Below are 14432 nucleotides of genomic sequence, written 5' to 3'. Positions count from 1 at the left end.
TTTGTTCTGTATGGCGTGCAATCACTGAAATATTTTGGAATACAGTGAAGTTAATGTCGCCTTTCTGTGAAATACACCACCGAGTTGACCGACATGTGGCCGAGAGCAACCAACACTCGCCGACAATCGGTCGACATATCGGCCGATATGTCGACCGACACTCAGTCGACATTTTTAGATAACTATTGAAATTCTCGCGCGCTCATTGGCTAATTTTCATCATCAATAAGTAGACAGTTTGACAATTCGTTATCGTAAAAAACAAATTGACGTCAGTTTTTCATACATCAGTCCAGTTATTGACAATGAATTTCGTCATAACATTGTCAAAGTGGTCTGCGGATCCACTAGGCTATTGCCTCGTCGATCCAAAGCTACTTTAACAATGTTATGACGAAATTCTTTGTCCATAACAGGACATACGCATGAAAAACTGACGTCAATTTGTTAAGTCGACTGATACTCGGCCGCAGGTCATTTCTTCACCTTGCCGAGGATGATGAAGTCATATTTTCCTTTTTATTATAATTTAAACTTCCAAACCAGCTTTGTCGTTATAAACCCGGCCAACATTGCCTGTTGTTGATCAAATGTGACTGGTAGCCATGTCAACCAACTTTTGATAAGAGATTTTATTATCCAACTGTAGCAAATACCGTCCAAATAACAGTACAAATATAAAGCGATATTGTACAGTTATTTCAATGTACAGAAGCAAAACTGTTTACCGGACAGGTCAGCGCGCGCACGCATAACTGTAACACTCTCCCTCTATAACTGATAAATTTATCGACTAGAGCAGTTGGATAATAAATCTCTTATTAGATGTTTTGGTGTGTAGTATCTCTTTACATTTTTACTCGTTGTTTGTATTTTGACTCGTATAGATATATAAGATATGTTTTGTGGTATCCGGCAGATCGTATGGCAGTTTTCGTTCGAGCGAGCCTCGAAAGTCTCGAAATTGGAGCTGGAAAAATGGTTTAGTGAGACTATGGTATCTTGGCCGCAATAATTGATGTGTGCGTCTTATGCTGAAGAGTTCCAAAGGAAAAGCATAGTAATAAAGCAATGATTACTTACCAACACGACACTAAGACGAAAGCAAATATGTGTTTCACCAATATGACTGCCTCGTTGATTCCCAATTTAAAGGAGGTCACTCTGAAAAGCTTACTTTTTTTTTGTCTTCGCCTATAGCAAGTGAACATTCACCTTTTCCACTCATGGAAAATTTAGCCTCTGAAGTGCCCGCTTTCCTGAAGAAATTCGTCTCGAAAGAAGAGACTTCCGAAGCCGCCATTTTGAAATTGTCTTGGCAGCCAGGCCGCGTTTATTTGTCCATCAGCTGAGAGCCGAAAATTTGGGTTTATGGCTCACTTAAGGGGAACAGCCGAAACATGTCTTATCTTAATTTTTGACTATCGAGCATCATAAAAATGTATCATAGCAAGGAAAGAACGGTAGCTTTCACTTTGTAAAGCGAATTTTAAATTTTGCCCTACATACCCTTCTTTTGCCGCCATCTTGGATTTTTGGGGAACGCTTAAAAGTGGTTTGTATTCCTTTAATGTGAGCGAATCATGTTTTAAATATAAATTTTAATCGGAACTACAAACATGATATCCATTTGTTCTAGTGCTTGAATTATCAGTACATGACCTCTTAAGTGACGTCACAATACCTGATTATTGGTCACAATATGATCATTTTGCACTTATAATCATTGCAAAAACATTGTGGGTACGGTTCTCAAAATTATTTCATAAAAAGAGGGCAAGTAGATAGAATATTTGTTTAAATTGCAAGTTTGTTGAAACAAAGCCCTCAAAAACATTTGCCTGTTTCCTACATCCAGCACCAGTTCCCAAACACGCGGTCTCACAAACGAAAGTGCGAACGTGTTTCCTCTGAACCATGATCTGATCAATGGTGGATGATGCATTGTATGCGGTTGTTAGGGTTCTAGGTTAGCCTAGGCTTCTTCACGAGTATTGGGCTATTACCTCATCACAGAACTACATCCTTAAGGAGTTGGCTCCAGCATGCATCAAAGAAGACATCAATGCTGTAGGAAAGCTGGTGGATCAGGAAACAAGATGCAGCACTAACAAGCTTCTCCTTGCCGGAGTATCAAAGCGACAACAGAAGTAAGTGATGACTTATTGCAGGCCAAGAGCAAGGTAAAGAAGGCAGTGAATGACTTTGTAATGACCATTGCTCATGTAATCCCTCTTCAGATCACTTAGATCCATTAAAGAAAGCCAAACTGAACTCTTTTAAGGATCTGTAGGCTGTGTGTAAGGTTCGCAACTAGGATGTAGTACTTCCTCCTCGTATGGATCGAGATGTATTTGCTCTGATGGCACTTGTCGGTCTCTTGCCGATCCTTGTGGACTCCCGCGAAAAACAACTGCACAAAGCCTCCCAACAGCTAGAGTGTCACAGTCACCGAGAAATACGCAGAGAATGCAACCAGTATTTTCAGTGTACCTGGAATGGTGGTCTTTCAGAAGTTGAATATTCCGCCCTTTGGAGGTATGTCTCATGTGGTCGCTAAGAGAGTGTTTGAGTTGGTAATGAGCACCGGCAACAGGTACGTGGAGAAGTGTTCGACATGTATCGAGAGGTATAAATCAAGAATGTCGAAAGATTTTAAAGAGTGTTTACCTCAGATGATGAACAGTACAAGAACATACTCCCTGCCTATACTGCGAAGTCAGGGAACAAGAATTTTCAGTGTTACTGCAAACAAGCCTGACATTGCCAATTCTCTCGTGTTACTGTGGAAGAAAGAAGCATTCTGAGGCAGGCGTCTGTGACCGGATCATGTACGTGACAACTGAAGATCAGTGCTAGAGACTAAGACGCAGCCACATGCGAACCAGTTCCTGAGATAGGGTGTAATCATGAAGAGGCTGGTTGTCCATTCTCGGTTCGTGGGAGGCAGGTGCGTCATCCACCCTCACACTGATGATATCTTTGTCCTACTGCTTGGTCAAAACTAAAACCTTGGAATGTGCTACATGAAGAATGGAAGAGGCAGAGAGACCAGAATGATAAAATTTCTTTAGTTATTAACAGCTTGGAGAAGTAACTTGACCAAGGCATTGACAAGCTCTACTTCATGAAAGTCCTAATTGGCATACACAGGATCACAGGCTGTGATACTCTCTGGTGAGCAGTTCAGCTTCTAAATCTCCAATACAGTGAAAGGTAGGTCCGAGCTATGGCGAGAATTGGGAGGGAGAGAACAGTATCCAGAGAGATACTTGAGGAAGCACTCATGTGACAGTCGCACGAGAAGGGGTGCCAGAGTATGGATGCGCTGCGCTATGAAGTCCACTGCGCCAGAGGCGGTAAAGTCTAGCCAGAGGCTTTACAGCTATGTCAGTCATCTCTATGACGTCGCATTACAAGAGAAAATTATTAAGCAGCAATCTGGAGAGGAGCCGTCACCACAAAGAAGACAGTTGAAATACGACGCTAGTAGCGGAGTATTTTTAACAATTTTGAGGTGTTTGGAAAGGTGCTCAAACGGAGTCTTGAGTGTTTGATATAACTTCTCGATCGGAACTAAAACTAAGGACAAACAGAAAACAAAAATCGTAGAAATATCTGCTAAAACAATCAGATATCCAAACACCGTCACGGTCATGATTTACCGTGTTTAAGCTTGATGAATTGTTTATGACTTGGAGAAGTTATAGATCCAAATGCAAGTTATAGATCGAAATGTAGTGTGCTTAATTAACTAAACGCAGAAAAAGGTTTTTTCTAGTAGTGATGTGGAGCACCTTATTGGTAATTTAGTTATTTCAGATGGTTAAAATAGAGGTTCAATACATAAACTAGAAAACAAAATGGCGGCCATTGTGACGTAATTTATGACGTCAACATAGCTTGAACAACAACAGACAACACTGAAATAATATCTAAGATACTAAATTTTGTCTCTTAATTATATCTAAGGGGGCCGCTGTAATTGGCTAAGCTGTAGCGGCTCCCCTGGCCATTTTGTTTTGTTTTGCTGTCTGTTTTTTTTTTTTTTTTTTTTCTTTATGTGTAATAGTAGGCCGAAGCTTAATAAATAAATAAATAATTAATTATTCCAAATATACGCCCAGGAAAAATATCGTGTGCCTCTAAGAAAAGAAACATATAAGAAAATATTATTTAGAATTCTGAGATGGCGACCAAAAGCAGAGTATTCGGGGTAAATTTAAAATTTGATTTACAAAGCGAAAGCTACCATTCTATCCTTGCTATCATACGTTTTTATGATGCTTAATAGTCAAAGATTAAGAATATACAAGTTTTATTCGTTTGTTCCCCTTAAGTGAGCCATACAACCACCTCGGCTGATGGACTATATGTGACGTCATTTCGTCCAACTCGAAATTGGCGGGAAGGGGAAAAACCTGCAACTGACTTAGCATCCCTCACAAGGTCAGCAAAATTTATTTTTTCCAAGCGATTATCCACTTTACTATCTTCAATGCTATCATTTCGGAGTTTGGAGCATGTTTGGCTCAAAGGCCTGTCGGAAGCCATTTGGAGAAAAACTCTTGGACGGAATGACGCCACGAACGCGGTCTGACTGCTGAGTACTGTTCAAAATGGCGGCAACGAATTTTGCTCTTCTTTGGAAACGAATTTCATAAGAAAAACCTGCACTTAAGAGGCTGAAACTTTGGTGAGTGGCTAAACTTAGTGCAAGGCTTTTAGCGTTGACAAAAAATATACGTTTTTTGGAGTGACCTTCTCCTTTAAGGACCCCAAGATGTGATCATTTTGGCTTCTCAATCCATATTGCGATTTTCAGACGTTGCGAAATTCTGACTTGATGTTAAAATTTACTACACTATATTCTTTGCACTCGCTTATTGCAGAGACATCGAAGGTTATGGGGAGGGGTGGTGAGGACACTTTCACTTCCGTCTACGGTCCACAATTTCCATCTATAAACCTGCTACCTCACGATACTCTTTCATTGCTCGCGCATGAATAAGCTAAAAGGTGGTATATATTTAGTGATTGATGATTAACGGTTCATCTCCGTTCCCTTATGTTGATTTCGTGTAAAGATTATGTTGATTTTGAAAGTAGCAGCGCACAACCGAGTGCACAATATCACTGCTGTTACCTTCTGACGACCTACTCTCACTTCTAGGTGAAACTTGTTCGGCGGTTTTACAGGAACATCAACGAAACTTGAAGAACTATTCAAATGGCTCTAATGTTGCCAACCATGCGTGGCAAAACAATCACTCCATTGATTTCGGCAATGCTTGTGTCATTGACAAAGGCAATTACCGCGTTCGAAAAACACTAGAATCTTGGCACACAGCAAAAACCGTCGACGCGGATAACAACTCAAAACCGTTGCCTAGGCAATATTCTATTTTATTGTAATCAGGCCTCATTTACATCTTTATCTTCTAGCTTTTTTCACGCTTGTTTTTATTCTCAATTAATTTTTTCGCACCCCATTCGTATATATTTTCGCTTGCGCGCCACATTTTTCATTCGTTAAAGGCTATAGACTGATAGCCGAAAGCTTATGTTTTTAATATATTTTAACCAGAGAACGTTTTTATTCCAAAAATAAGAATTGTTAGGTGTTTATTAAAGGGATCTGTATGTTTCTTATTATTCTCATATAAAAAAGTTTTCATCACATATAGAGTGACCAGACTACATGTTAAGAAGAGCAAGCAACATTCGACTGTACCAGTATAACAAGAGCACAAATAACTATAGATAGATAACTTTTATATTCATTTTCCAATGTTGTAACAAAATATATAACTACCTTTACAATTAGATAATTCCATGCCCTATTATTGGAAAAGGGGCAGTGGGGGAGAGACTGTTGCCATGTCACCCAAGTGTAGAATGAGGGTCCCCGATAGGTTTGGCGGGATGCGGGATTTGGCTTTTTTTTCGCCGTGATATTTGGGATTTGAGCTGAAAACAGGGGTGGGAAGCGGGAATTACAATTACGAGCGGGAGCGGGATTTTGTCTTTTTATGGCGTTGGGATGCGGGATTCGCAAGGGGAACAGAGCGGGATACGGGATTTCAATTCTTATGTGACCTCATAAATTAACCAGCGCAAAAAACCGCAAGCTGGCAGAAACAAACTTTTCGTGCGTATAGCTGTGGCAGGTTTCAAGTAATGAATAGCAACGGCTCTGTACCCTGTCACGTTCTGTCACACGTATTCATTATTGCTAGACTACGTTAGTGTCATGAGATTATATTGTATGCCGTCTTAGAGTCCTATTGCGATCATTTGTGTTGGCCTCTGAAATCAATGACATCTGTCCATTTCCGACATTTTCGAAGCTTGCGTCTGTAATCTTGATTCCCCGATCCTTTCTAATTTTCATAGTCTTTCGACTTTTACCAAAGCGCTTGGCTTGTTTTGGCCAGGATGGCCACACCGGATGGCAGTGATAGTGATTTACCGAATGAAGTATGTGACATTCAGTGGCGGATCCAGACCTTGAGGGGAGTTTGCTTAACTTGCCCTGCCGGCTTTTCTTCCTTCAGTCATTTCTTCTTTTTTCGCCAAAAATAAGGTGGGGGCGGGGAGGGCGCCCGGACCCTTCCTGTAGATCCGCCACTGACATTATAAATTACGTCGTCACATATTACGAAAAGGATGTGCGAGCGGGAATGCCTTCATTCGGAAAGAAAAGTTCCGAGCCCAGATTTCAAGGAAAGTGAAGACGCTGAAAGCTTTGAAAGAAACTGTCAAGAGTGTTTACAGGCGATCTCTTGACTATGAGAATGAACAATCGTTCTCTTTCACCGATACGTGGACAAAAGAAAACAAAATAGTAAACGGTTTGCAGAAAGAAACGTTACAATCATTAATTTGTGCTGGCTTATCTGCCACCCATTGAATCCTTTTGTGATCTTTTATGTGATATCTATTTTTAAAAACTTTTTATGTTAATTATTAAATTAATTATTAATTGACAAATTGATAATTAACGGAGAAACGTCTTTGAAAAGTGTGCGGGATCGGGATTTCCAGGCAAAAAGAGTAGGGATGGCGGGATTAACAGGAAAAAATGGGCGGGAAAGCGGGATCTGAAAACCCTATTGCGGACCCTCTAGAATGACGAGATTCACAAGGAAATTAGGAAGATTTTGAAGGGAGGACTCTTGATTGGGGGGACGGGGGGGAGGGGTTGCCTTGCCAAATTCGTTTTAAGCATGTCAGTGCCAAATCCCAAGTTGGATCTGTTGTCAGCTGGCTACAGAGCTCTCTTTTTCTTTCGTCTTCCATTGTCTACTGTCCACTGCAAGGCTCAGTAAATGAGGCGACACCTAAAATGCAAACATTTTAGTTCAAATTATATATTTTCGGCAAAAGAGCCTCAGACTGTACCACACATAACGTTCAGTCTGTTACTTTCTAACCCGGCGCCGGGATCCCAGCTCCCTGAATGCTACTGCGAACAAGGTTCGAGATTAACTTCCTAAATAGTTTTTAGAGTCAGTTTTAATATACGTGTCATGAAAATTGGGCTAAGCTGCGAGCGTTTATACGGAGGATCTCCGCCACGCTTCACAGGACACTTAGAGGCTGATGATTGAGCCTCGAGACCATAATATGGATATTACATCGAATTACAAAAGCCGGTTTTTGTTAAAACATACTTGTAGCATTGGAGGATAATGGGTCACGGCACTCGTTCAGCCATTATTCATTTTAATTAGTGAATAACATAGTCTCTATACCTGAATCACTTTAATTGCACACTTTCTATCCCGATAATAACTCAATAAAGTTAAAGCACTCCACAACTTCACCAATCCTCTGAGGAGAAGGCAAAAAGAATGTCAACAAGATATTAATAATCCCAGGGTGAGGAAGAAAAGATATTGTATATGGTAAGGGTTCTGCCTGGATTAGTTCTGATACACAACAACCCTTATCACATACCGTTCTTTTACTCTTACTATGACTTCCATTGAGACAGGATCAAACTTGATGACATCAACAATGATGGCAGAACCAATCTGTTTTGTAATAACACGAACACCACATCATAAACTGTCTTCATATTGCATACTGTTTACAAAACAATGAAACATTTACTGAAAAACGTTATCATTTAGACTGGTTTAAACACATGCAGAGCTTGCAGTTGTTCTTTTATTGCATAGCAGTATACCTGCCTTACTGGGTCCTATGGCTGAATGTCATGCGTTTGGTAGTGGCATAATCATAATGTGTTTTCAGTCATGGTTGTGGGATATTTGATTTACTACATTTTTCATGAAGTGACGAACAGAGGGGGATAAGGGATACCCCTGTTTAGCGGTACGCCCTCCTTATCACGTGACTGATTTCCATTAAAAGTCGACACCTCCCTGTTTTTACTCTACTCTGATTCCTAGACTTGTATTGAGCATGATATGCTGACAACCAGATCAGGCAAGATACTGTTCAGTTCACTGAGCTTCTACATGTAACTGTCATCCAAGACTTTAATGACAAGTATTCTAGAGGTTCCACCAAGGGAGAAAAACATCTGGCAAAAACAGGGCGCTAAAAGCCCTCAGGAAGGACATAATTCACTAAAAAACATCGCAACTTTAGAGGATTAAGGAGACATCAGAAAACCATTTAAGGGAGTCTTGGTTGAAATTAAAACAGCTTTGTTGAGAACAATAATTTGGTAAATTGGTAAATTGGGTAAATAATATGATTACATTGTTTTAGAGTTTGAAATTGACAATAATATTAGTAATACCTGATTTAAGTTTTGAATGCTTGCTTTGCAAGTAGTTTCAGACAAGCCACCAGGTTTATTTTTACAAGGCTTGATGAGAAATTATGACAACGCTATAAGGTCAAGCGTTTTCAAAACATAGCATTTCATAAATCTGGACATATGAAAGTGCTTCTAATCATTCTTATAGTTCATATTCAAGCTTAATACCGGTAAGTACAGGTAAAACACCCAGGGGGGACCCCATATAAAAAAGACGGCGCTGCTTGTTGGAAATTTGAAAAGAACCCCCAACTGGTAGCAAGATCCTCTTTTGTGGGCATGGCTTGAAATGTTTTTTTTTTCTCCCCTAAGAGGTACCAATTCTTACATAACACATTATCTCCTGTCATATTTTTTCAGCTCAATGACCTAACCACAAAAAAAGCTCCCGCTGTGGACCTTTAGAGGCTAAACACCCTTAGAGGTACCAAAACCATGTTTTTCACCTCTAAAAGGTACGACAAGTATGCCTGTCATTTTTACGTGGGAATTCCCCAGGGGTCTAACAGAGAGTCTTCTTCTGTAGAGTTCATACTTATGTCTCTGACTGTGCAATGACATGACAAATAACTTACAATAATAAGTAAACATGGCAGCAACCAGGTGATTTAAACTGAAAACAGAATACATAGCTTTTGAACCACTTACAGAGATTTCTACTTAATTAAAGAAAAAACTGTTTTTCAGCACAAATATTTCTTTAAAATAGCCTAACTTCAAATCTATTATACCTTGCCATGTAAAGACCCCAAAGCCTGTGCCATTAAACTTGTAAATGCCACTGAATCAATCTCAACTGGTGGTAAGTCATCTTCTTTAGAGAAGTCTCTACAAAAAAAGTTAAAATAAACTACAGTGAGCTTTAAACTAGATTAAATTCATCCATAACAACCACTTTTATTAGATACCATTATCTAATACAGTGGAACCTCGATTTACAAAGTCGCAGAGGACCGGCCAAATTTGTTCGTTAAATCAAGGATTCGTTATATCGAAAACCTTGATATAACGAATTTGAGGTGAAATGACCAAAATGTTCGTTGTATCGAAGTCATAGTTAATGATTGATTTGTAACACAGGTGACTTCTGACACGCAATTCAATGCAATTTTTGTCACCCAGAAGTGCCATGTTTTGAGATGCAATTCATTAAGCATGGTGGCTTTCAGTATCAATTATTTTCACTTTTGAGCAGATGTGCTGCTTTTGTTTACAAAAGAACGACACTTTCAGAGTAGCGATTTAAAAATGTTGCAACATAGAGGTTATACAGAAAATTGTCTATGTAAACAAGGAAACATTGTAATTCATTATATCGAGGTAGGTTTTACGTTTGGGCTTCTGGATTATGTTCGTTATATCGAAGAATTCGTTATATCGAGGTCCGTTATATTGAGGTTCTATTCCATACATTTTACTGTAACTTTGGCTGGGACATAGAATATCGTTCGTTATATCAAGGACTTTGTTAAATAGAGGTTCGTTAAATCGAGGTTCCACTGTAACTTCACTGTGGAATAGACAGATTAAGATTGTTCAAGTCAGGCTCCAACTTCACATACACTGAAATCATACTTCAGAACATGATTTGAAGGTAAATTTACAGAGAATAACAGCTCACCTCCACCAAATGTTGGCTGACAAACAGTAAAAAGTTGACTGACAGTTGACCAACAGTTTTTGAGGGGATGGAAGGTTCTTGTCTTCACTGTTAACAAGATCACTATGGCTTACATGTAGTTCTATTTTAATATGTCTTTTACCAGTTTCTGATTTAATTTTATTGATGTTCAATTCAGGGTCTCCAGCATTCAATTTACAGGGATGAGATGTTGCCATCACCTAGCAAAAGTCCCTCAAACTATCTAATTAAGTCAAAGTGTGAATACAGCTCTTTTGAATATAACATTAGAATGAGAGATAAGGGTTTTAGGAAGCGGGCCGCACACCCCCAGCCAGCATTTCTCAGAGTACCCCCATCCCGACCTCCCCCCCGGATACCGGCCCGTTCACCGGCTTCACTTCGCGAGGAATCGTGACTAGAAACAGATTTGAAATAGTCGCTGTCCACAGTTTTGATAGTTTTCAAAACCATCTAATTTTATGAAGCTAAGTGTATAAAGAAATAACTAAACTTAAGCTTAACCTTAAGACTTTAAGGGGGGCCTACAAATAAAAAAAATTACATTCCAGTTCGCAGTGGTTCAGCGCGAGGTTCACTTTCACGACGCAAAGAACCGTAGCTGTTAACTAATAAGAGTTTCAACATAGAATTCAATATTTCTGTAGGTTGTAGCAAGAATCTTAAATATTTAACGACACTTACATTTTTAACCTCAAGTAAAAGAACTGTGCTCTTTGAGGCAAAGTAATTTTTTCCACTTTCTGCATGTCACGCTGTCTGTGCACCAGACGAAAATGTGAGCCCGCGCTTGTTACTGGTCTCTGTAGTTAAGGAGCCAAAAAGTACTGGAATCCGGAACGGGAAACCGGAATCCGGAATCCAGGAATGACGATAGAAATAATTCACTTGAGCGAGGTCTAATAAATAAATATGGGAAAAATTTATTTTGTCACTTATTTTTTGCTTTACTTCAACCACAAACTGTAATTGTTAAAAAAATTGACTAGTGTTGCAAGGTTTTACATGTTGTCGCAAGGTGCTTCGAGGTGTCCCGAGCCCACGATGTACAAGGTATTACAAAATGTTACAAATCATGCATAGCTTCATGTAAAGAAGAACAATCAGGCAGAGGGAAATTGCTAAACCCTTCTCAAAAATGTAATTCGATAGCAATGTATCTTGTTCCCAATGCTCCTCGTTTCCACACAGGGATAAATCGCACTCTCGTCGTAACATTGCCCATCCAAAGGAATTTCGCCTTTTGCATTAAGCGATGTCGTTGACGCCATCGTTAGTAAAAGCAACGGTTTTCTCTTTTGGGTCAAAAAATAATAGTAACTCTATAACAAAATATAATACAGGTAAAAATAATAAAAATAAAAATATATATCAGGAAAAAATGAAATAGCCTGAATAACAAATGAATAAAATAGCTAATAGTAACACCGGGTAACAGTGTCCTGCGTGACATCCGCTCACCCAAACGGCTGCGTAGGAGACCAGGTAATTGATTACTGCACCATTTTCGAAGTTAGAAAAACGAAATTCATGTGTTCTGTAAAATTAGGTCAAATAACCTACTGCTATGGCCCTTAATGAATGGCCTCAAGCGCAAACGAATGTGAGACCTGTAGATAAAAGTCGCTTTCTTTATTTCTGGGATTCTATTCTAGGAATGTTCGGAATTTGAACTACCTACTGTCTAAGTTTCCGACTTGTTTCGGATACAAAAGCCAGATGCTTTAAGAATAACAAACAAAGAATACTGCACTTTCACCCAACAACTGCTGTTAGATCGAGAACGCAGTTTCAAACATTAGAACTTTCGAAAGCAGACAGCACCGTGTTAACGGGAAAAACTCCTCTGGTATCGATCTGGTATGTGGCTATCTGGTAAAAGCCTTTGCTCAGGTAAGGGCATACCTGGATAACATTGTGGATTCACTCGAACGTAGTTGACATCTGACACTACCCGCACAATATGGATTGCGCAGGTAGTAGTGGTTAAATAAAGATTTTAATACATATTAATTTACTATTTCTTTATTTTGTCTTAAATATTTATTTTCAATTTTTATTTTCATACCTTTAAAACAACTCATTCAACTTTTAAAAATGCGTGGTTACCCATACTTCCTATCTTTTCAACTGAACGTCGCAAGCCTAATCAAAATGAGATTAGTTTTGGTTGTGTGCAAAAACTACTCAGAATGTATTTTTACTAAACAAGGGGAGGTTTTAGGGACGTTTGTTGCTTTTGTGACGATTTTGTTATTAAAAACATATCAAAAGTAGTTTTTGTCACCACTTGCCATGTTTTACGAGATCTTCATAAATATTTTGCTTTTGTGTGTCGAGGCGAATCCTAAGGAAATCTGTGAAGAAATATTTGTTCATTTTTAGAGAAAATGCTTATGTCAGCATTTTTGTTAGAAAGTCAATGATTTTTATCTCTAAAAAATGTTTTCTTTTTTTTGTATTCCAGTAGCCCTTGCTGCGATCTTCTTTTTCTAGTCCTTAAATTTGCATTTAGTAGGCAATATTCATATGCAAATTCTCTGCACATTATTAAATTTACGTGGCAGATCATTTCAGGGCGTATGGTTAAAACAACAAAATGGCAGACAGAAACAAAACATGCTTTATTATAATTTCTATTGTGGTACCCCAGAACAACTCCAACTTCGTCATAACTCCGACAATGCATTAATGTATCTATATTAACAATTGGCTTGAAACTGTTTTATAGTTTATACTCCACGTGAATTTAAATTGAATTTGTACAATGTTAGAATTTGTGTTTGGGAAAATATACCATATGAGGTCTAAACAATGTCGGAAAATGACTGATTGTACAGGTTAAGAACATCATCATAAGACAAGGATGATGTGGGTGATAAAAGCTGATCTATTTTCGCCTGATGGCTTAGTGATCTCTCGTCACCGGGAAAATTGTTTGAATGGCCGAGGCGGTGCCATTAGAGCGAGGCCACCCCCCTGTGTTACTGAAGCCGCTTTTCGGCTGAGTCCTGTCCCAGTTCCACGCTTTCTGTTTCGACTCAACTTCTGTAGCTTCATTTTCGCCTGCTGGTGCACTGGCTCGGTAATGCCTGTACTGCTTCCTGAAGACGAGTTTGACCTGAGAACAACAAATTACATCAAGTGTAAGCTCAATAAATACTTCTCACTTGTAAGTTGCTCTCTTCCTTAATCACGTGACCGTAATTTTTACAAAAGATGAGTCCTTTTGTCATAAATTTTTTGAAATCTATCTAAAGCAAGCTTAAGGTGGCTCAAAACAGTTCCAGCAGTTAGACTTTGATGGGTCATTACAACCACTCTTTCTCGCTTGATGCTACGATCATGGTATCAAAAAACTGCCCAATCATTGGCGAACACGTTGTCATTTTTGTGACACAATAGGTTACCATAGCAACAGTGTGACCTGCTAAAAACACCTTTACTAACAGCGTTAGGGGCTTATAATTCAAAAACGACTCGGTGAAACTTTTTTAAAATTATTAAATTTTAATAAGCATAGTAAGATACAACTTTTGGCAAAATTCACCTTAAAGTTTTGAAAGTTTGGCGCAGTTCGATAACGTAGTCAAACTACTTTCATCTTTTGGGAGAAGTGAAATAATTCGTCGTTTTTATGATACAACTAAATTTCCATTTTCAATCCCATTACTTAACGGGTTAAAGAAAGCTTTATAAAACTCTTTTGCGAACCCATCGTCACAGGGGGAGTTATTTTGGAAAGTTTTTAGAGCATTGCGAAGCACCTCAATTCCGACTTCGACTTCTAATTCTTGGTTTTAATGTTCTGGGGGGTAGCTGAAAGTGCTACATGTACAAACTTTCTGTAAATGGTTGTGCTACATGTAAAAGTGACTACAGTAAGTTAATATTTCTTCGATTTTTTATTTGAAATCTGATAAGAATTCTTCTTCCTCCCCTCTATGGAACTGTGAAATAATCTTTTTTCACAATTTCGTTTCTTAAGGTTAA

The 14432-nt window shown here is 38.8% G+C and overlaps 2 protein-coding genes across 2 annotated transcripts in view; both read right to left on the bottom strand.

Moving 5' to 3' along the window:
* Nucleotides 1-5758: 5758 nt before the first annotated feature.
* LOC110046393 (ribonuclease P protein subunit p14-like) lies at nucleotides 5759-11224 on the bottom strand. The gene is made up of 5 exons (XM_089290046.1): nucleotides 11124-11224; nucleotides 9529-9625; nucleotides 7963-8039; nucleotides 7758-7836; nucleotides 5759-7343 (listed from the first exon to the last, which is right to left on the bottom strand). Exons 1-5 carry the CDS (start codon nucleotides 11186-11188, stop codon nucleotides 7263-7265), a joined length of 399 nt encoding a protein of 132 aa, XP_089146172.1. The 5' UTR covers nucleotides 11189-11224; the 3' UTR covers nucleotides 5759-7262.
* A 1820-nt stretch (nucleotides 11225-13044) lies between these two features.
* LOC110046406 (uncharacterized) overlaps nucleotides 13045-14432 on the bottom strand; it is a 29179-nt gene continuing 27791 nt past the window's right edge. The window contains exon 22 of the mRNA XM_089290042.1: nucleotides 13045-13560. Coding sequence (XP_089146168.1) covers nucleotides 13362-13560 — 199 coding nt within the window. The 3' untranslated portion in view covers nucleotides 13045-13361. The remainder of the gene's footprint in view (nucleotides 13561-14432) is intronic.

The sequence above is a fragment of the Orbicella faveolata genome, unplaced genomic scaffold, assembly GCF_042242905.1.
Source record: "Orbicella faveolata isolate gen_17 unplaced genomic scaffold, um_ofav_v1 contig_2, whole genome shotgun sequence".
In the NCBI taxonomy this organism is placed as follows: Eukaryota; Metazoa; Cnidaria; class Anthozoa; order Scleractinia; family Merulinidae; genus Orbicella; species Orbicella faveolata.
This window is presented reverse-complemented; position numbering and strand designations above follow the sequence as displayed.

Excerpts from the sequence above, each read along its gene's own strand:
- LOC110046393 (XM_089290046.1), bottom strand. The coding sequence starts at position 11,188 with ATGCAGAAAGTGGAAAAAATTACTTTGCCTCAAAGAGCACAGTTCTTT. Across the intron at positions 8,040-9,528 it reads TGGGGTCTTTACATGGCAAG|ATTGGTTCTGCCATCATTGT; the intron begins GTATAATAGATT and ends ATTACAAAACAG. Across the intron at positions 7,837-7,962 it reads ATAGTAAGAGTAAAAGAACG|AGGATTGGTGAAGTTGTGGA; the intron begins GTATGTGATAAG and ends CCTTCTCCTCAG.